Source organism: Anomalospiza imberbis, chromosome 22, assembly GCF_031753505.1.
Source record: "Anomalospiza imberbis isolate Cuckoo-Finch-1a 21T00152 chromosome 22, ASM3175350v1, whole genome shotgun sequence".
NCBI lineage: Eukaryota > Metazoa > Chordata > Aves > Passeriformes > Viduidae > Anomalospiza > Anomalospiza imberbis.
Window position 1 is genome coordinate 3,760,195 of NC_089702.1, and position 15,383 is coordinate 3,775,577.

At 50.4% G+C, this 15,383-nt stretch overlaps 2 protein-coding genes across 2 annotated transcripts; both read right to left on the reverse strand.

Annotated features, from left to right (window-relative positions):
- Positions 1–1,186: 1,186 nt before the first annotated feature.
- On the reverse strand, positions 1,187–4,939 carry LOC137486704 (keratin, type I cytoskeletal 19-like). The gene is made up of 7 exons (XM_068212139.1): positions 4,056–4,939; positions 3,617–3,699; positions 3,219–3,375; positions 2,972–3,133; positions 2,523–2,648; positions 2,205–2,431; positions 1,187–1,274 (listed from the first exon to the last, which is right to left on the reverse strand). Exons 1-7 carry the CDS (start codon positions 4,578–4,580, stop codon positions 1,187–1,189), a joined length of 1,368 nt encoding a protein of 455 aa, XP_068068240.1. The 5' UTR covers positions 4,581–4,939.
- Positions 4,940–10,043: 5,104 nt separating this feature from the next.
- LOC137486784 (keratin, type I cytoskeletal 14) lies at positions 10,044–14,933 on the reverse strand. Its single transcript, XM_068212272.1, has 8 exons — positions 14,364–14,933; positions 12,695–12,777; positions 12,263–12,419; positions 11,850–12,011; positions 11,637–11,762; positions 11,325–11,545; positions 10,986–11,035; positions 10,044–10,798 (listed from the first exon to the last, which is right to left on the reverse strand). The coding sequence occupies exons 1-8, from the start codon at positions 14,871–14,873 to the stop codon at positions 10,701–10,703; spliced, it is 1,407 nt and encodes a 468-aa protein (XP_068068373.1). The 5' UTR covers positions 14,874–14,933; the 3' UTR covers positions 10,044–10,700.
- Between the last annotated feature and the right edge of the window lie 450 nt (positions 14,934–15,383).

The following is a 15,383-nucleotide window of genomic DNA, read 5'->3' on the forward strand; positions in this document are numbered from 1 at the left end:
TAAGTGAAGACTCCCTTTTCTTTGCGAGGTGTCTCTCGGTAGCAGACTGTCAGTCAGACAGCCCTGAGACTCCCTCCCTGCCCTCTGCCCAGCCTCCCTGGGTGTTTCTTTCCTCACCACCTTCTGCTTCATGTCTTGGCTCATGCTTCCTCCTCTCGTAGCAAATATCCCTTTCCACAACATCGGCTGGTCCTTCTCCTCCACCCTCCATCCCCATCCTCAGCCTCTGAGTTCAGCTGGAGCGCTGACGGGAACATGGCTTGTTTTCCTTTTTCCCTGTAGTGATTGCTGTGTGGTTGGAGACTGAAGGTGGATTCATAATATATTTTTTTAAGATACTTATATATTGATTTACTTGTAGAAATTATTTCTCAGGTTCAAGGCTGTATCAGCAGGAGCAAAGATTTATTGTAGACAAGCCTTGGTCGCTGTTAGAGAATGGCCACAACCCAGAGGAGTCTGAGTGAGGGGCAGTGGTGGGATCAGAGCGGGGTGGCCAGGAGGTGCCATGCTGCAGAGTCCCTTTGACTGCTGCTGGAGCACAACTGAGAACTCCCAGGTTATTTTTGCCCTGTTTTTCCAAAAGACTTTTTCTTCAGAAAACTCCTCAGGGGATGTGCAATGGGGCTGGCAGGGACCCTCTGGTCTGCAGTGACCTGAAGGAGAATGAGAAGAATCATTTTTTCAGGGGAGTCTGCATCCTGTGCCATTCTCTCACACTCCTTTGCTTTTGTACTGACCTTTCTCTTTCCCTCTTCTCCCCAGCTTTGCTATATTTTATCCTTGTTGAAAAACTTGTGATTGACTGATTCCCCTGCCAGTTCCTCATTCCCACGTTGTGCTGAAAGCCTTGTTTGAACACACATTTACTGCTGGGCAACCCCCAGTGTCAAACACAATTTCTGTGCAGAGGTTTACAAATAAATATCTCATAGCTGCATACCTTATCACTGCTTCCCACCACAGCCCAGTTAATCCCAGTGCCCTACCACAGCTGCGATCCCGAGCGTCTGACTCCAGCCCAGCCTCTCTCCAGGGAAAACCCCCTCCAGCCTCTCTTCATCACCCAGAAAAGCCTGGAGACCTCTCATCCTCCTGTTCCACTGGTACCCAGCACTAAAGAAGCAGTTCATGGTCCCAGTTCCCTGGAGGCCCGCTCACCTGACAGACCCTGGCCCGCGGGGGCTCAGGGCAGGCAGGGCTGGCACAGGCTGGCTTTCAGCCCTGCGCTTCTCCCAGCTGGTGTGGCACCAACTCCTCTTCCTGCCGACCCTCTGTGGAAAAAGACAGTTCTGGACACCCAGGCCCCCCGGCACTGCCACCCTGGAGACCTCCCCCTGCCCTCCTCACTGGCTTTAGCTCTGTCTCTTCAGTCACAGCCGTGGTTCCCCCTCCCAGCCCCCAGGTCAGCTGCAGCCACCATCCACCTCCGTCCCCCCTGTTTTTTGGCAGATGATGCTTTTTCAATCTAGCACTCAGGATTACCCTAGGACTAACAGTGCCACTTCAGCCCTTGCAATAGGCATTTTGGAACAAAAAGTGACTTTTTGTGGAAATAATTTAGGACTGGAGAGTCCAGAGGAGCCCAAGTCAGGGCAGCACCATTCCATTCCAAAGCCTCCTCTCCCAGCAAAACAAAAAAAGTAGGTGGGTGCTCAGAGCAGTTTTGTGTGTGTGCAGCCATGTCTGGAATTAACTGCCTGGCTGATTCAAAACCTCAGCCAATGGAAGGCAGGGCAGAGCCAACTGCTTTGCATACAAATTAAACTTCCAAGACTGTAATTAAACTTGCTGTGTGAACCTGAAAATATTTAGATAATTCATCGTTTCAGTTAATTTAGCTACTAGTCCTTAATCCTGTCTCATTCCGGCAAGCCAATAAAACTCAGTTACATGACTGTTTGTCCAGCTCCGGGTGAAGTTGCCCTTAAGGAGCTGCAGAAGCTTATGTGCCAGGGGCTGGGGCAAATCTGGGGGCTCTCCCAGCCCGTTTCCTGGCCCAAGAATGGTCTTTGGTGTGCTCCCTGGACATTTATCAGAGCCAAATCCTCAGATGCCTCATGGTTTTCTAATCAGCCCTGTCTGGGAACAGGTCAGCACTGGTTCCTCACCACAGTGTTGCTTTTCCTACCAGGATCACAAATTTTCATATCCCTGTAAGACAAAGCACAGAGATTTTAGGGTGCCCAGCTCTGTATGCATACATGATGTCGTGTTGGCCACCCTCCAGCAGGCAGTGGTAGGTCTGGATCTCCTGCTCCAAGCGACACTTGACGTCCAGAAGGGTCTTGTATTCCTGGTTCTGGCACTCCATTTCCGCTCGGATCTCAGCCAGCCGCTGCTCCACGCAGGAGATCTGGTTCTGCAGCTCAGCCAGGTATTTGTTGTAGCGACATTCCGTCTCCGTCAAAGACGATTCCAGGTTTTCTTTCTGAGAATAGAACACACAGGTACCTGGGTTTGACACAGGTACAGCTCTGCTCACGAGAGCTGGAGCTGTGAATCCCTGTGGCATCACCTACCATAGTGAGCTGGGCTTGTACATTGATTTCCAGGGCCTGCAGCTGACGTCTCAGTTCAGTGACCTGCTTGTTGCTCGACTCTATCTCCTGGCTGCTTGTGACAACTTCCAGATTCACCTCCTCCACCTGCAAGGTCAGAAAAGAACAGCCCTTTCCTCACCTCCCCACTGCATCTCATGGTGTCCAGGACCTCCCCACACCCCGCAGTGCCCCGAGCATGAGCAAGGCTGACACCCTGTTTATTCCATTCTGACCCAGTGACACCATGTGACACCATCTGACCCATGTGGCGGCCCCTCCACCATGGATGGAACACAGAAATCGGGCAGTGCAGTTGGATCTGAGCACATCTGTGACACGCTTGTTGTCATTAGGACACTTCCTAATCCCTCATTTTTCCCTTTCCCCCTTGGGGCAGAGCTGGCTGCAGCTCTGCGGGGACGAGGTACCTTGCAGGCGTACCACTGCTCCGTCTCTTTGCGGTTGCGCTCCATCAGCGTCTCGTACTGGCACCGCAGATCCTCCAGGATCTTCCTCAGGTCTGGGCCAGGGCAGGCATTAACCTCCACACTCACATCCCCAGTTGCCTGTTTCCTCAGACAGCTCATTTCCTGCAGGAAATACGTGACTGTGTCAGTAATATCCATCCACCCCTGGGGAGACTTTCCTTCTTCTCAATTCCCTGAGAGAGCTGACCTCCTCGTGGTTGGTCTTTAGGCAGCACATCTCCTCTGTCAGAGCCTCACACTGCAGCTGCAGGTCGGTCTTGCAGCTGGCCAGCTGGTCCAGGACGGGCCGGAGGTTGCTAATGTCAGCATCCACGTTCTGCCGGAGACCACACTCGGTCTCATACCTTAAACCACAGGCAGCAAACAAAGATCAGCATGTCAGCAAAGCAGGGCAAGGCCTTCAGTTGAGGTTGGGGGGAAAAAAATTAGGATCATGCTCTTTTGCTTCAGACATGCAGTGCTATGAACATTACCAGTGGTATCAGAGATCTGTTTTACTATGCAGAGTGACAGGCAGCGGTTTGGGATCTCCCCATCGCCACCCTTCACCTGCCCTTCCATGGGCCAGCAGGGGACTATACTCACTTCACTCTGAAGTCATCAGCAGTCATCCTGTTGTTATCAATGTTCAGAAGGATTTTGTTAGTCTCCATGGCTGCACACAGGATCTGGAAAAGAAATCGTAAGAAGAATATGTGGGCTTGCAGCTTCCTCTGCCTCCAGAAGACCCTGGAGGAAACACCTACCTGGGATATTTTATAATTATTCCATATATTGGGGTTATTAATCACTAATGGAGCATCACAGCAGAGAAACCCATGTGCCAGCTGGTGGAACTGGCCTTGCTGAAGCATCAGTGCTCAGTAAATGCAGAATCCCCCTCCCACAGACCATCATTTCATATAAACCATGACTTCAGCTGCTCCTCCAGAGCCATTGCCTCTGCCCTTTGACAGGGCTCTATGCACATGTGAAAGCAAAGCCTAAAGAAATATTAGGATTTTCTTGACAAACAAGGGTTTACCTGGTTCTGAAGGTCTTCAATTTCCTTGTGGTAGCAGCTGTAGTCCCGTGGCTCACAGATGGGCCCCACCTTGGCGTACCACTCCCTGATCTTGCACTCCAGGTCAGCGTTGTCCCCCTCCAGGAGCCGCACCTTGTCCAGGTACGAGGCCAAGCGGTCGTTGAGGTTCTGCATCGTCGCCTTCTCGTTGTTAGCAAACAGGATCCCATCCCCGCAGCCAGCGCCAGCCCTGGGGAAGCCACCTCGAGTGCAGACGCCTCCTCCGCTGAATCCCAGGGCAGAACAAGCCCTCTGGGTGGCTCCGAAGCTCCCACCAGCCACACTGCCGGCGCTCAGCTGCTTCCCGAGTAATCCCTCGCTTACACTGCCACCGGAGAAGCTGCCAGCCACAGCACCCAAGTCATAGGCAGCGTGTCTCCCCGAGGAGGCAGAGGAGACCCTCCTGCCAGTGCCAGCCGCGTTGCTGCCGGTGCTGCCCCTGCCCTGGGTGCAGGTGGTGACGACCTGCCTGACAGTACAGCTCATGGTGTGGGTGCGGAGCCAACAGAGCCCAAGGCAAGTGCTCAGGTCGCTGCAGGATCCAACTGTGATACCTCTGTCCCCTGGTCCTCTATTTATACCAGTCCCTGTGGATCGTGCCACTGGAGAAGGGCTGTTTATTCTTCCTCCTTGTGACCTGGCTAGGAGGTGTTTTCTTTTTTTTCAGCCGGAAATAATTCCCCAAAGGCGTTTGTCTCCAGAAATCCCACAACAGAAAGATGCTTTGGTTAACAGAAGCGTGTTTCAAAACTACATCAAAAATGTTACTTCCTGAATCATCAGGTCTGACTTGTGATGACAACTCAACAACAGTGACACAAAAACCCGACGATACCCAAGAGTGCCCGGGGAATGAAGCACCACAGCAATTATCCATCCCCGGCGTGGGCGAGTCTACCCGGAAAGTGAAAGCTGTGGGAAAGGCGTCCTATCTGACAGAGCCTGTTCGACCCCTTTGTGACCAGAAGCGAGGGTGTCCCCTCACTCAGCTGGCCCCAGTCCCTGGGACCAGGGCTTGGAGACCACCCTGGGCCTGCAGCGAGGGTCGGTTCCATTCCACGTGGCCGTTGGTGGAGTGAGCCCCTGGTCTGGGTCTTTAGACTTCAGATGCTCCAGGAGAGCACAGAGGAATTTTGCACTGGAATGTACCAGGGCTGGTTTATCCCTTCTCTTTATTCTACATCCATCAAAACGTCGCCTTGCGGAGGTCTGGGTTGTTTTGCTGCTTTCAAGGGTGGACAAAATAGTCAAGTATTTATCCAAAATATGAAAGGATATTTCCTGGACACCAAACATGCAGTCCACTGAATATTCAGTGCCACACAGGATGTTTCATAAGATTTCTGAAACAGTAATGTGGAGAATTTCAGGAGATGCATGACTCTACAGAAGTCTGATCCAGTTCCAACCAGCACCATGAAAACTCTCCAATACAATCCAGGTGTTAAATTTAGAAAGGACAATAGAAAAAATATTTTAAAAAGTTTATTAAACTAATTTTTTAGTTCTGGAATGCTGAATTGAGGAAGAAGGGAAATAATTAAAATGTTTTGTCATCTGAATCTTTCATTTTATTAATAACATTAATGTGGCAATGCTAATATTGGCTGGCACTCACCCACGTGTGGTTCAGCTTTGGGTTTGGCATCCAGGTCACCTGGACATGTGGCATAAAGAATGTGTCAGCTGCAGCCTGGCTCGCAAATATTGCTTCTGCCATTTGGGCAAGTTCATTAAGCTCAGTTTTATCTTGACACTGCAAATCCAGCACTCCTGAACTGTGGGGTGGTTCTGTGAGTGCCCATCCTTTGTTAGAGCCATCATCAGGAAGTGAAGCCAGGGTGCTCTGGTGCCACAGTGATAGCCAGACCCTGCCTGGAACCAGGGATCAGGGTCAGGCAGAAGGAGCCCACCTGCAGCCTGGTCACAATTGGTCTTTTTTCTACCAAAGAATTATAAAATTACTGCTGAGTAAACATTTAATTTCATTTAATCAAGATTTATATGGTCCTTCATTTTTCAAGGCCAGATTGAATGGGGCTTGGAGCAACCTGGTCCAGTGGGAGGTGCCCCTGCCCATGGCAGGGGGTAGAATGAGGTGGTCTTTAAGGTCCCTCCCAATCCAAACCATCCTGTGTGATTTCTTCAATGAGGAAAACACCCACAATGAGTACAGGATTTTTTAAAATTACTGCAAACTAAGCAGAGATGTCCCTGTTTTTTTCTTTTCTTTTCTTTTTCTTTCTTTTCTTTTCTTTTCTTTTCTTTTCTTTTCTTTTCTTTTCTTTTCTTTTCTTTTCTTTTTCTTTTTCTTTTTCTTTTCTTCTCTTTTCTTTCTTCTCTTCTCTTCTCTTCTCTTCTCTTCTCTTCTCTTCTCTTCTCTTCTCTTTTCTTTCCTCTTTTCTTTTCTTTCCTCTTCTCTTCTCTTCTCTTCTCTTCTCTTCTCTTCTCTTCTCTTCTCTTCTCTTTTCAACTTCAGACCCTACCAATGGTGATTAGAATTTCTACAGCTTTTGTAAAGGAGAACAGTAATTTATTATTATTTTCTTGGAATTGTGTGCTCTTCTGGCAGCTTTTTTCTTTTCCAAAATTCAAAATTTTCTTTAAAACCAGATCTTGCTTTTACATAAGAACAAACCTCAAGCCCTGCCAGCAGTGCCAGCCCTCATTTTATTAAAGCGATTTTCACTTTGTGATGAGGAGATCTGCTAATGATGGGATCTCCATGCCTAATGGAAGGCTCTTTCCAGAATTAGCTTTGATTGACTTCCCGGCTGGAGTCTGCAGATGGAAATTTGCTCCCCACATCCTTGCAGGCAGCCAGGGGCAATGCTCTGACGAGCTGTCCTTGGCTGACTTGGGAGCCCCTTGCAGGCAATGCTGTGCCCCAAGGGAGGAAGAGGAGCAGAGGAATGACAGGGGAGCAGAGGAATAACAGGGGAGCAGAGGAATGACGGCGCATGAGGATCTCCCGTGGGCATTTCAGGAACAGCAGCGCAGGTCTGACCAGGAAAAATTACTACTTCAAGTAACAAATGAGCAGAAGAACCTCCCCCAGGCAAAGGTGTTGCTCCCAGGTAATGAGCTTTGTGAAAAATAGAAAGGAAGGGTTTATATTTCAGGTTTCCAGCAGCGTCCTGGGCTGTGAGACAGAGAGTGGGGTGGTGGCAGAGGATGGACATGCTGGAGTTATTCCCAAGAGTCCTCTGCAGCAGAATTATCAGACTCAGCAGGGCAATGGAAAAGAGAAAGATTAGATTTCCCTGGAGGGAAATCCTTTGGGAGTCTCAGGATATTTTTTAAGGCTCAAGACTGTTTCTTAGGCTAATGCAGATGAAGTTTAATGTGCCCCCAAGAAGGAGATCCAGCCTTCCACATTACTACAAATACTTCCTGAATCACCACCTGTGAAAACAGCTGGTGAGTCCAAGAGGACTTCCCTGGGGACTCAGTGATTCAGACACAGCACCAAACCCCAAATCCCTGCTGGTGCCCAGACACAGGAGGGCCAGGAGAGGAGCTGGAGCCAGGCACTGCCATCACCCACCAGCCTGGCCAGGGAAAGGCTCATCTGAGCTCCTCTCTGCTCACTGTCAGCTCAATTTCCATGTTACACCTATGGAAAATCCTGGTGTTCTCAATTTACAAGGTATTTACAAAGTATTTGCTTATCTGGCTGGTGATGTGCCTGTCATGCCACTTTCTGTCAGCCTGCTATTGGCTGTACTGATGCTGATCTCCATCTTGCTGGTGACACCAGGTGCTCCAGGGTCTGATCCCAGCTTTGCAAGTCACTCCAGGCAAATCGTTCAGCTCCTCCAAGTCTCAATTTCATGCTTTGTAGGATGGAAACAACAATAACAACTATCCTCCTCCTCGAGGGCATTGTAAAAACAGCTGTCTGAGGAGCACATGGGGCTTTAGAGATTGGAAAGATGACACTTAATTCAGTATTATTCATTGTCAGTGTTCTTGCTATTTTATATTACTCTTGACACAGGCACATCCCATCTACTTCTCTCTATGAGTCTCCATCATGAAATACCTTTAAAGGATGTTCATAGTTTCCATTTTTCATTTTGTTGTCCATAAAGTTTCGCCATCATTCACTGAGGTCCTGCCTCTGTAATTCCCAGCTGAATCCTAAAAAGGCTTTTCTTCTTGTACTTGCAGCTTGCAGCAAATCTGTAAAATGCTCTCCAAAACCAGTGTTTGTCCACCTCTTGGAGAAACAATTTTTCCCTGTTTCACAGATACAAATGTGTGTAGCAAAGAGTAAATGAAAAGCAGTAAGTTACCTTATAGTTCTGTGGTATTTTCCTTCTTTAGAGCACTATAATGTCACACAGAGATCATTTGTGCTGAGCTTGGACTTTGCTCTTGCCTGTGATAACAGGGTTACACTGAGCTGTATGCAGAATTACAGCCTTTTTCATTGATGCAAATATATGTTCATGAATATCCCATGATAAGATCCTCCCAGGGGAACTGAGTCCACTGATTACAAACCAGACTCTTCCATCAGCTCTCCCAGCTGTTCTCCCAGCTCTCCTCAGGATTTCATCTCAGGCTGCTCCTGCTGACTGATGTAAACATCTCAGCACGGGGTGACAGATACCACAGGTGACTGTGTTCTGCTTGGATCAATCTCCCCCGTGTGCCCTTTTGGCTGCAGAAGGGGCCACATCTCTTTGTGCTGCCAGCAGAGCCAATCACTCTTGGACTGATGTCTTCTTTTAGCCTCCTACTTATATTTAATCAGTTATATTTGTGGTTTGCAGAAAGCTTTTCTGTGTTCCTACACTTGGGGCATTCTGCAGAAGGTTCAAGACTTAAAAAGCCATTTACAACTGAAGTATAACAACCCTCTTCTGATGAAAAAAAAAAAAAAAAAAAACAAAAAAAACCCCAAAAATAAACAAACCAAACAAAAAAAAACCCACATGAACAGTTTGCTCAGGATTTCCAGCAGTTTTGCCCGCTGCCAGAGAGTCTGAGACAGCTTGAGGCTCAGGTACATTTTTCCTTGATCTGGTTTTCATTTTTGAGATAGTTTTGGTTTGCCTGGTCTGGAAGACTTTCTCCAAGGAAGGTCTGTCATTCCAGCAAAGGGAGAAGCACAATACAGTCCATGAACTCTGCACTCTGCTGTGTCTCGTTTCCTGCCCTTTTCTGTAATTGCTGAATGATGATACAGAATGATAATATCTCACACTCCCTTCTCTGGAAAGACCTGGCAGGCTCCCCACTTCTTCAATCTCCTTTCCTCTCCTTTGCCTGTCCTGTCATGCCCAGCGTGACATCATCAGCTCTTTCCAAACCTGCTGGGGCCAGGGAGCACCCTGGGGAGTGCTCAGTGGGACAGTAATGCTGTGGGGAGACTGAGGGAGGATGAATGAACCACTGACACCCGAAGGATGAGTGAGCTGAGCCTCAGCTGCAGGAGCCTCATGTCCATTGTTATAAGGGAAGCTGATTTAATGCAAACTGTTCCCTCTCACTTTGTTCTGAGCCCCAGATCTGTATCCTTGAGGTGTGGGAGGAACAGAAGCCAATGCACAGGGCTCCCATCTACCATGGACTAGAAAGCATGACGTTGGATCGAAGTGATTCCATCAGGCTTTTGGCTCTAAAACAATTTCCTCTCCTCTCTGGCCCTCCCTTGGTTGCTCTCTAGTAGGTGAGTGTGCACAGGCACAGCCAGAACCTGCTGCTGCCCAACTGAGTCACTAATCCTGAGCAGCAGCTCAGCCTCAGGCATCATTTCTACTTCGCATGTTTCAGGAAGGATTTTAGCAGTGATCTGTTACACACGACAGTGATAGAAATTATTGCTACTCATCCCCATGCAGATTAAGCAATGGTTACTTTAGTTCCTCAAGTGCAGCCCTGGGGCAGCATGAATAGCCCTGTAAAAGTTTTTGTGCCTGATAGTGTGACTTAAAGACAGTCAAAAGAGACAGCAGGCCTGTAGGGATGAGGTTTGCCAACCGGGCAGATGCTGGGCTCATGTCTCAGAGAGAACACCTGACAGCAGCAGTCTTGCTGAAGCCATCTAAGTTCTGCTTACAGGAGAAAGTGACTTTTTGTGATCCTAAGAGTTAGAGAACTGAGCTTTATTTTGTTGGCTTTAATTATCAGTTATATGGCACATTGACCTCAAACCTCATCGTTTCGTAATTGCCTTCATTTTGTATCACTTACACAGTTTTTGTCTTAGCCAGTCCCATGTATTTACAAGCACTGAGTTAATTAGAAAAAGCAGTCTCCAATTATGTTCATCGCAGGCAGAGCCCCCATCCCTCTAGGTGGAACCCATGTCCCTCCATTCCCCTCCTCTCACTGGCTTCTTGTGGTTTCTTAGGACTTTCCCTGGCATGAACACAGAATCCAGAGGCTTTGAGGGATCACATGTCAGCGACAGACAAGTCTGCAGTTGCACGAGCGAGAAAAGCTTTATTAAGTGTGTCCAGAGACACCTGCATGGAATGAGGGCAACACATGAGGAAGAGCAGGTGAAGGGAGCATTCAGGGACACAACCCGACCACGCATGGCCTCAGGCACTTCTTGGCTCAGTTCGATGCTCTCCTGAGCCAGGGGCTGTCCTAGCGAGTGGTGAGTGCGACCTGCTCCCGGGAGGAGACCACCTTCCCGTCCTGCACCTCCTCGACGATCGTGCGCACCTGGCGGGACGATGTCATGACTGCAAAGGAAAGGACAACAATTATTCATGGCAGGAAGGAGAGAAATTTCTTAAAATGTTATCAGATATTGCACATTCTTCAAGAGCTGGTGGAAATTCCACAAGGAAGTGGAAAATGCTGCTTTAAACAGCCCTGCTTTGACTGGGAAGGGGAAGAACCAGGCTGAGCTGAAAGGAGGGTTCTTACCATCTCTGCCAGAGTGTGAGGACATGGCGGAGGAGTACTGGGAGGAGATGCTACAAGAGAAGCACAAAACCAAAGAGACGTTAGGGACAAACATTGGTTGTTGCTGCTACACAGGCTCTGTGAGATAAAAGTGTTGCTCCACTTGGCCTCTCCTGAGGGATGGAGGAGCCACGGCAACATCCCACTACATCCAGACACCAGGGACAGAGCACTGGGCATCCACAGCTGGTGTGAACAGAGAAACAGCCGAGAAAGCTATGAGAGGGCTGAGGCCCTAGGCACTTCATGTCTGTGACCCATCTCCTCCCAGCCGCCCTCCCAGCGAAGCCCCTCACGCACTGGGCGTCCTCGCCCTCCAGGAGCCGGCGGTACGTGGCGATCTCCTGCTCCAGGCGGCACTTGACGTCCAGCAGGACCCTGTACTCGTGGTTCTGGCGCTCCATGTCGCAGCGCAGCTCGGCCAGCTGCTCCTCCACGCCCGTGATCAGCATCTGCAGCTGGGCCAGCTGGGTGCCGTAGCGCGCCTCGGTGTCGGCCAGGGTGCCCTCCAGCGCTGCTTTCTGTGGGACGGGCACGGGGCCGGGCTCAGGGGGGCAGCCGGGTGGGCACAGCCCTGCATCCCCCGCCCCGCCGGCAGCCCAGCCCTCGTACCGTGCTGAGCTGCGACTGCAGGTCGATCTCCAGGCTCTGGATCGTGCGCCGCAGCTCCGTGATCTCCGTCTTGCCGCTCTGCAGCTGCTCCGTGTTGATGGCCACCTCCCGGTTCAGCTCTTCCGTCTGCAGCGAGGCAAAGCCGTGCCCTCAGAGCCCCGGCAGCGGCCACGGCCCAGGCCCCGTGCCCGCTGCTCGCCGCCAGCTCCTCACCTTGCTGAAGAACCACTGCTCGGCGTCCCTGCGGTTCTTCTCCGCCAGGCTCTCATACTGCTCCCGCATGTCCGCCAGGATCTTGGTGAGGTCGATGCCAGGAGCAGCGTCCATCTCCACGCTGATCTCCCCACCCACCTGCCCGCGCAGGGCAGTCATTTCCTGACACAAAAGACACAACACACAGAGTGATATGGCATGTTCCCATAGTGAGAAATTTCTTATTTGCACCCAGCACAGGAACCCCACAGACTTCCTGGAGGTCCTGCCTTGAGGGATTACTTATCTCCCCCTTCCTCCTCAAATGCCTCCTAGCAGCCCTAATTGCAGAAACTCCTGTGTGTTTGGGCTGACTGATTCCCTGCTGCACAGAAATGCTTGTAGGTCCCAATCTGAGCCAACTCTGTGCTCACCTCCTCATGGTTCTTCTTCAGATAAGCCAGCTCCTCCTTCAGGTTCTCAATCTGCATCTCTAGGTCGGCTCTGGACAGGGTCAGCTCATCCAGGACCCGGCGCAGGCCGTTGATGTCGGCCTCCACGCTCATGCGCAGAGCCTGCTCCGACTCAAACCTGGGGACACACACACAGTTGCATATACCCACCTGATACAGCATTTTTCTTGTCTTTTCCTTCCCCAGCTCAGTGTATTTTTGACAAGAATCTTTCATTCAATGTGTGTACACAGCTCTCACAGTGCAGAAATATCAGTGGTGTGCCCAGGAAGAAATGAACTATTCCCAAATGTCCCACTCCAGTGGAGCAACCCCAAGTGCAGAAAAAAAGCGCTTTGAACTGCCAGGCTTTCCCCACTTTTTAACAAAAGCTCTTAGAGGCATTGGACTCACTTGGTTCGGAAGTCATCTGCTGCCAGCCTGGCATTGTCAATCTGCAGGACGATGTTGGCATTTTCAACAGTTGCAGAAAGAATCTGATGGGGGATAAGTGAAAGAGTTAAAAAGTCATTTCAAACACTGAGTGATCCCATCCAGAGAAGGAATGGAGCAGCACTGGGCCATGGGGCTGGACTTCCATGGGGGCTCTGCAAAGAGGGAGACAGGGTGCTCATCTCCATCTCCCATCAGCACAGGCTTGGTCCCCTGGGAACACAGCCATGGGCATGTCACCCTGCCCAGGTGGCACCTCCAGGTGCTCACACCATGCTGAGCCCTGGCAGCACTCCAGGCTTTGGGAATGGGAGCAGCCCAGCTAAGAAGGAAAAAAGGATTGAGGAAGGAAGGAGTGCCTTGTGCCTACCTCATTTGGCTTTCATAATTACACCCGAGGTGCAAGTATTTGCTCTGACATTATGAAAATGATTGGCCATTTAGTGAGCAGGAATTTCTGTAGCCACAAGCTAATGAAGAGTTGTAAATTCTCCTGCTTCAGGGGATATCCAAGGAATAATCCAAGAATATTGATGTGGTCATTTCCCAGCTGAGGGGGGAGAGAGAGGGAAGGATCTGCCTTCCCCTGGATCAGGAGCAGGTTTCTGTGAGACCCAGAACTTCATCACTCAAATCCAGAGACAGCTCCTGTCTCCAGAAGTTTCTGTGCTCCATCAGAGTACACCTACATGCTGAAATCTGCAGAGGAGCCTCCTGCATCAAGACAAGCCCTTTCCCCCAGGGTGAAGCCCAAGAAATTTTAGGAATGTGAGTTCCCCCCAGGGGCTGACCCTGCCCCATTTCCCAGGAATTTATTCTTACAGACCAGGTATGGCATTGCCCAACCGCCCACACCTCATTCCCTCAGTGAACCTGAGCTCACTCACAACGAGTGATAAGGCCTGAGAGGGGCAAGCAATGGCAGGGCAGGGAGGGATGGGCAGATTCTGGTGTTTTGGCTGAAGAACTTTTGTTTAAAATCATCCAGGGAACTGCTAAGAATAAAAAATTACCTTGGCCATGATTTCATCTGCTACATTTTAGAGCAGGGCACACAGCTGATTTCAGCACCTACCACAGCCCAGTGTGTTCCAACCCTGGACTGGACTCTGTGTCTGCAACTCTCAAAGAACAACTATCCCATAGGACAGTTTCTTCCTATTTTAACTTCTACCTTTACCCTGCTAGAGGGGTAGGGGGAAAATCTGATTTGTAGGATATTTGTGAGAATGACTATTCATCTCCATCTCCATATGGCTCAGCAGTGAATAGGGCCAGGAGATAACAAGTCCCTGCCTGCTGAGAGCTCCATCAGGAGCCTAACAGGGAGCAACTAGGGGGCACAAGTACTAAGAAGGAAGGCAGGAGGTGACAGTGTGGCAGCAAGTATCATCAGGCAACCTGAATCTATCTGACTCCTTTCCTGCCCCATCTTTCTCCCTACAACAGAAACCCCATTCTGGTACCTAGTGATCTGCTGTTCATAGTGACTGTTATTGCAAAGCCCTGGTTTTCATTTCAGACTAATTACCTGCTATTTGATAAGCCTCTCCCCTCCAGCTCTTACGAACCAGGTCATCTCTTTACAAGTGGCTTTGATGAAGATGTCACATTAATCCCAGCATCCTACCTTGTTCCTGAGCTCCTCGATAGTCCTATAGTAGGGGCTGTAGTCACGGTCAGGACCAGGTCCCTGCTTCTTGTACCACTCCCTGATCTTCACCTCCAGGTCGGTGTTGGCCTCCTCCAGGGCCCGCACCTTGTCCAGGTAGGCGGCCAGGCGGTCGTTGAGGTTCTGCATGGTCTCCTTCTCCCCCGCCGGCAGGATGCCGTCACCGCCTCCAAAGCCGGCCCCAAAGCCGGCCCCAAAGCCGGCCCCAAAGCCGGCCCCATAGCTGCCCCCGAAGCCCCCGCCGAGGGCCCCTCCTGCGCTGCTGCAGTAGCTGCCCCCAAAGCCACTGCCGAGCCCCGAGACCACGCGCGAAGAGACGGAGTAGCTGCCAGAGCCCCCGTGCACGCTGGGGGCCCGGTACCCTCCTCCCCCAGCCCGCACGGAGGAGAGCCTGCTGGAGCCTCCCCCCAGGCTCCCGAACCCCTTGAGGGAGGTGGAGGACGAGTATTGCCGGACCGTGGTGCTCATGCTGGAGGCTGGAGCTGGAGAGAGAAGCGGCTCGGCAGCGCAGCAGCAGCAGCGAGTGCTCGCTCCCCTGCCTCGGGGCCCTTTATAGCCCGGCCAGGAGGCGTTGCCACACTTTTTTTTTTCCTTTTTTTTTTTTTTTCTTTTTTTTTTTTTGGTTGCATTCCCGACGATTTTCGTCACTCATAAAACCTGAGCCAACTTCCAGAATCGTCATTTTTGCCTTTGTTCTATTCATGCTTTTTGTCATCTTCCACTTGAAGCTTTTTCTCTTACAAAGGGCATCTTTATGCTTCTTCCGTTTCCAAATAAATTGTCAGGTGTGATTAAAAGGAGGAGGCTCCTTGCTCAGGGCTATGATTTAATTCCCTGTGCACTGTGAGCTTTGAAACAGAGCGGTGCAGGCAGCATTTGAGGGAATAGCTCAGCATCTCCTTTACTGAGGCTTTTTGTCCCAGCTACAGTTTCCTGTCCCTGCTTGGGCTGCACACACACATCTGCAGGGACAGCAGG

Coding starts and splice junctions, on each gene's coding strand:
- LOC137486704 (XM_068212139.1), bottom strand. CDS start 4,580: ATGAGCTGTACTGTCAGGCAGGTCGTCACCACCTGCACCCAGGGCAGG. Junction 3,700..4,055: donor TTGAAGACCTTCAGAACCAG/GTAAACCCTTGT, acceptor TTTCTTTTCCAG/ATCCTGTGTGCAGCCATGGA. Junction 1,275..2,204: donor GGTGGCCAACACGACATCAT/GTATGCATACAG, acceptor CTTTTTCCACAG/AGGGTCGGCAGGAAGAGGAG.
- LOC137486784 (XM_068212272.1), bottom strand. CDS start 14,873: ATGAGCACCACGGTCCGGCAATACTCGTCCTCCACCTCCCTCAAGGGG. Junction 11,763..11,849: donor AGCAGTGGTTCTTCAGCAAG/GTGAGGAGCTGG, acceptor GCCTCGCTGCAG/ACGGAAGAGCTGAACCGGGA. Junction 11,036..11,324: donor CTGGAGGGCGAGGACGCCCA/GTGCGTGAGGGG, acceptor CTTCTCTTGTAG/CATCTCCTCCCAGTACTCCT.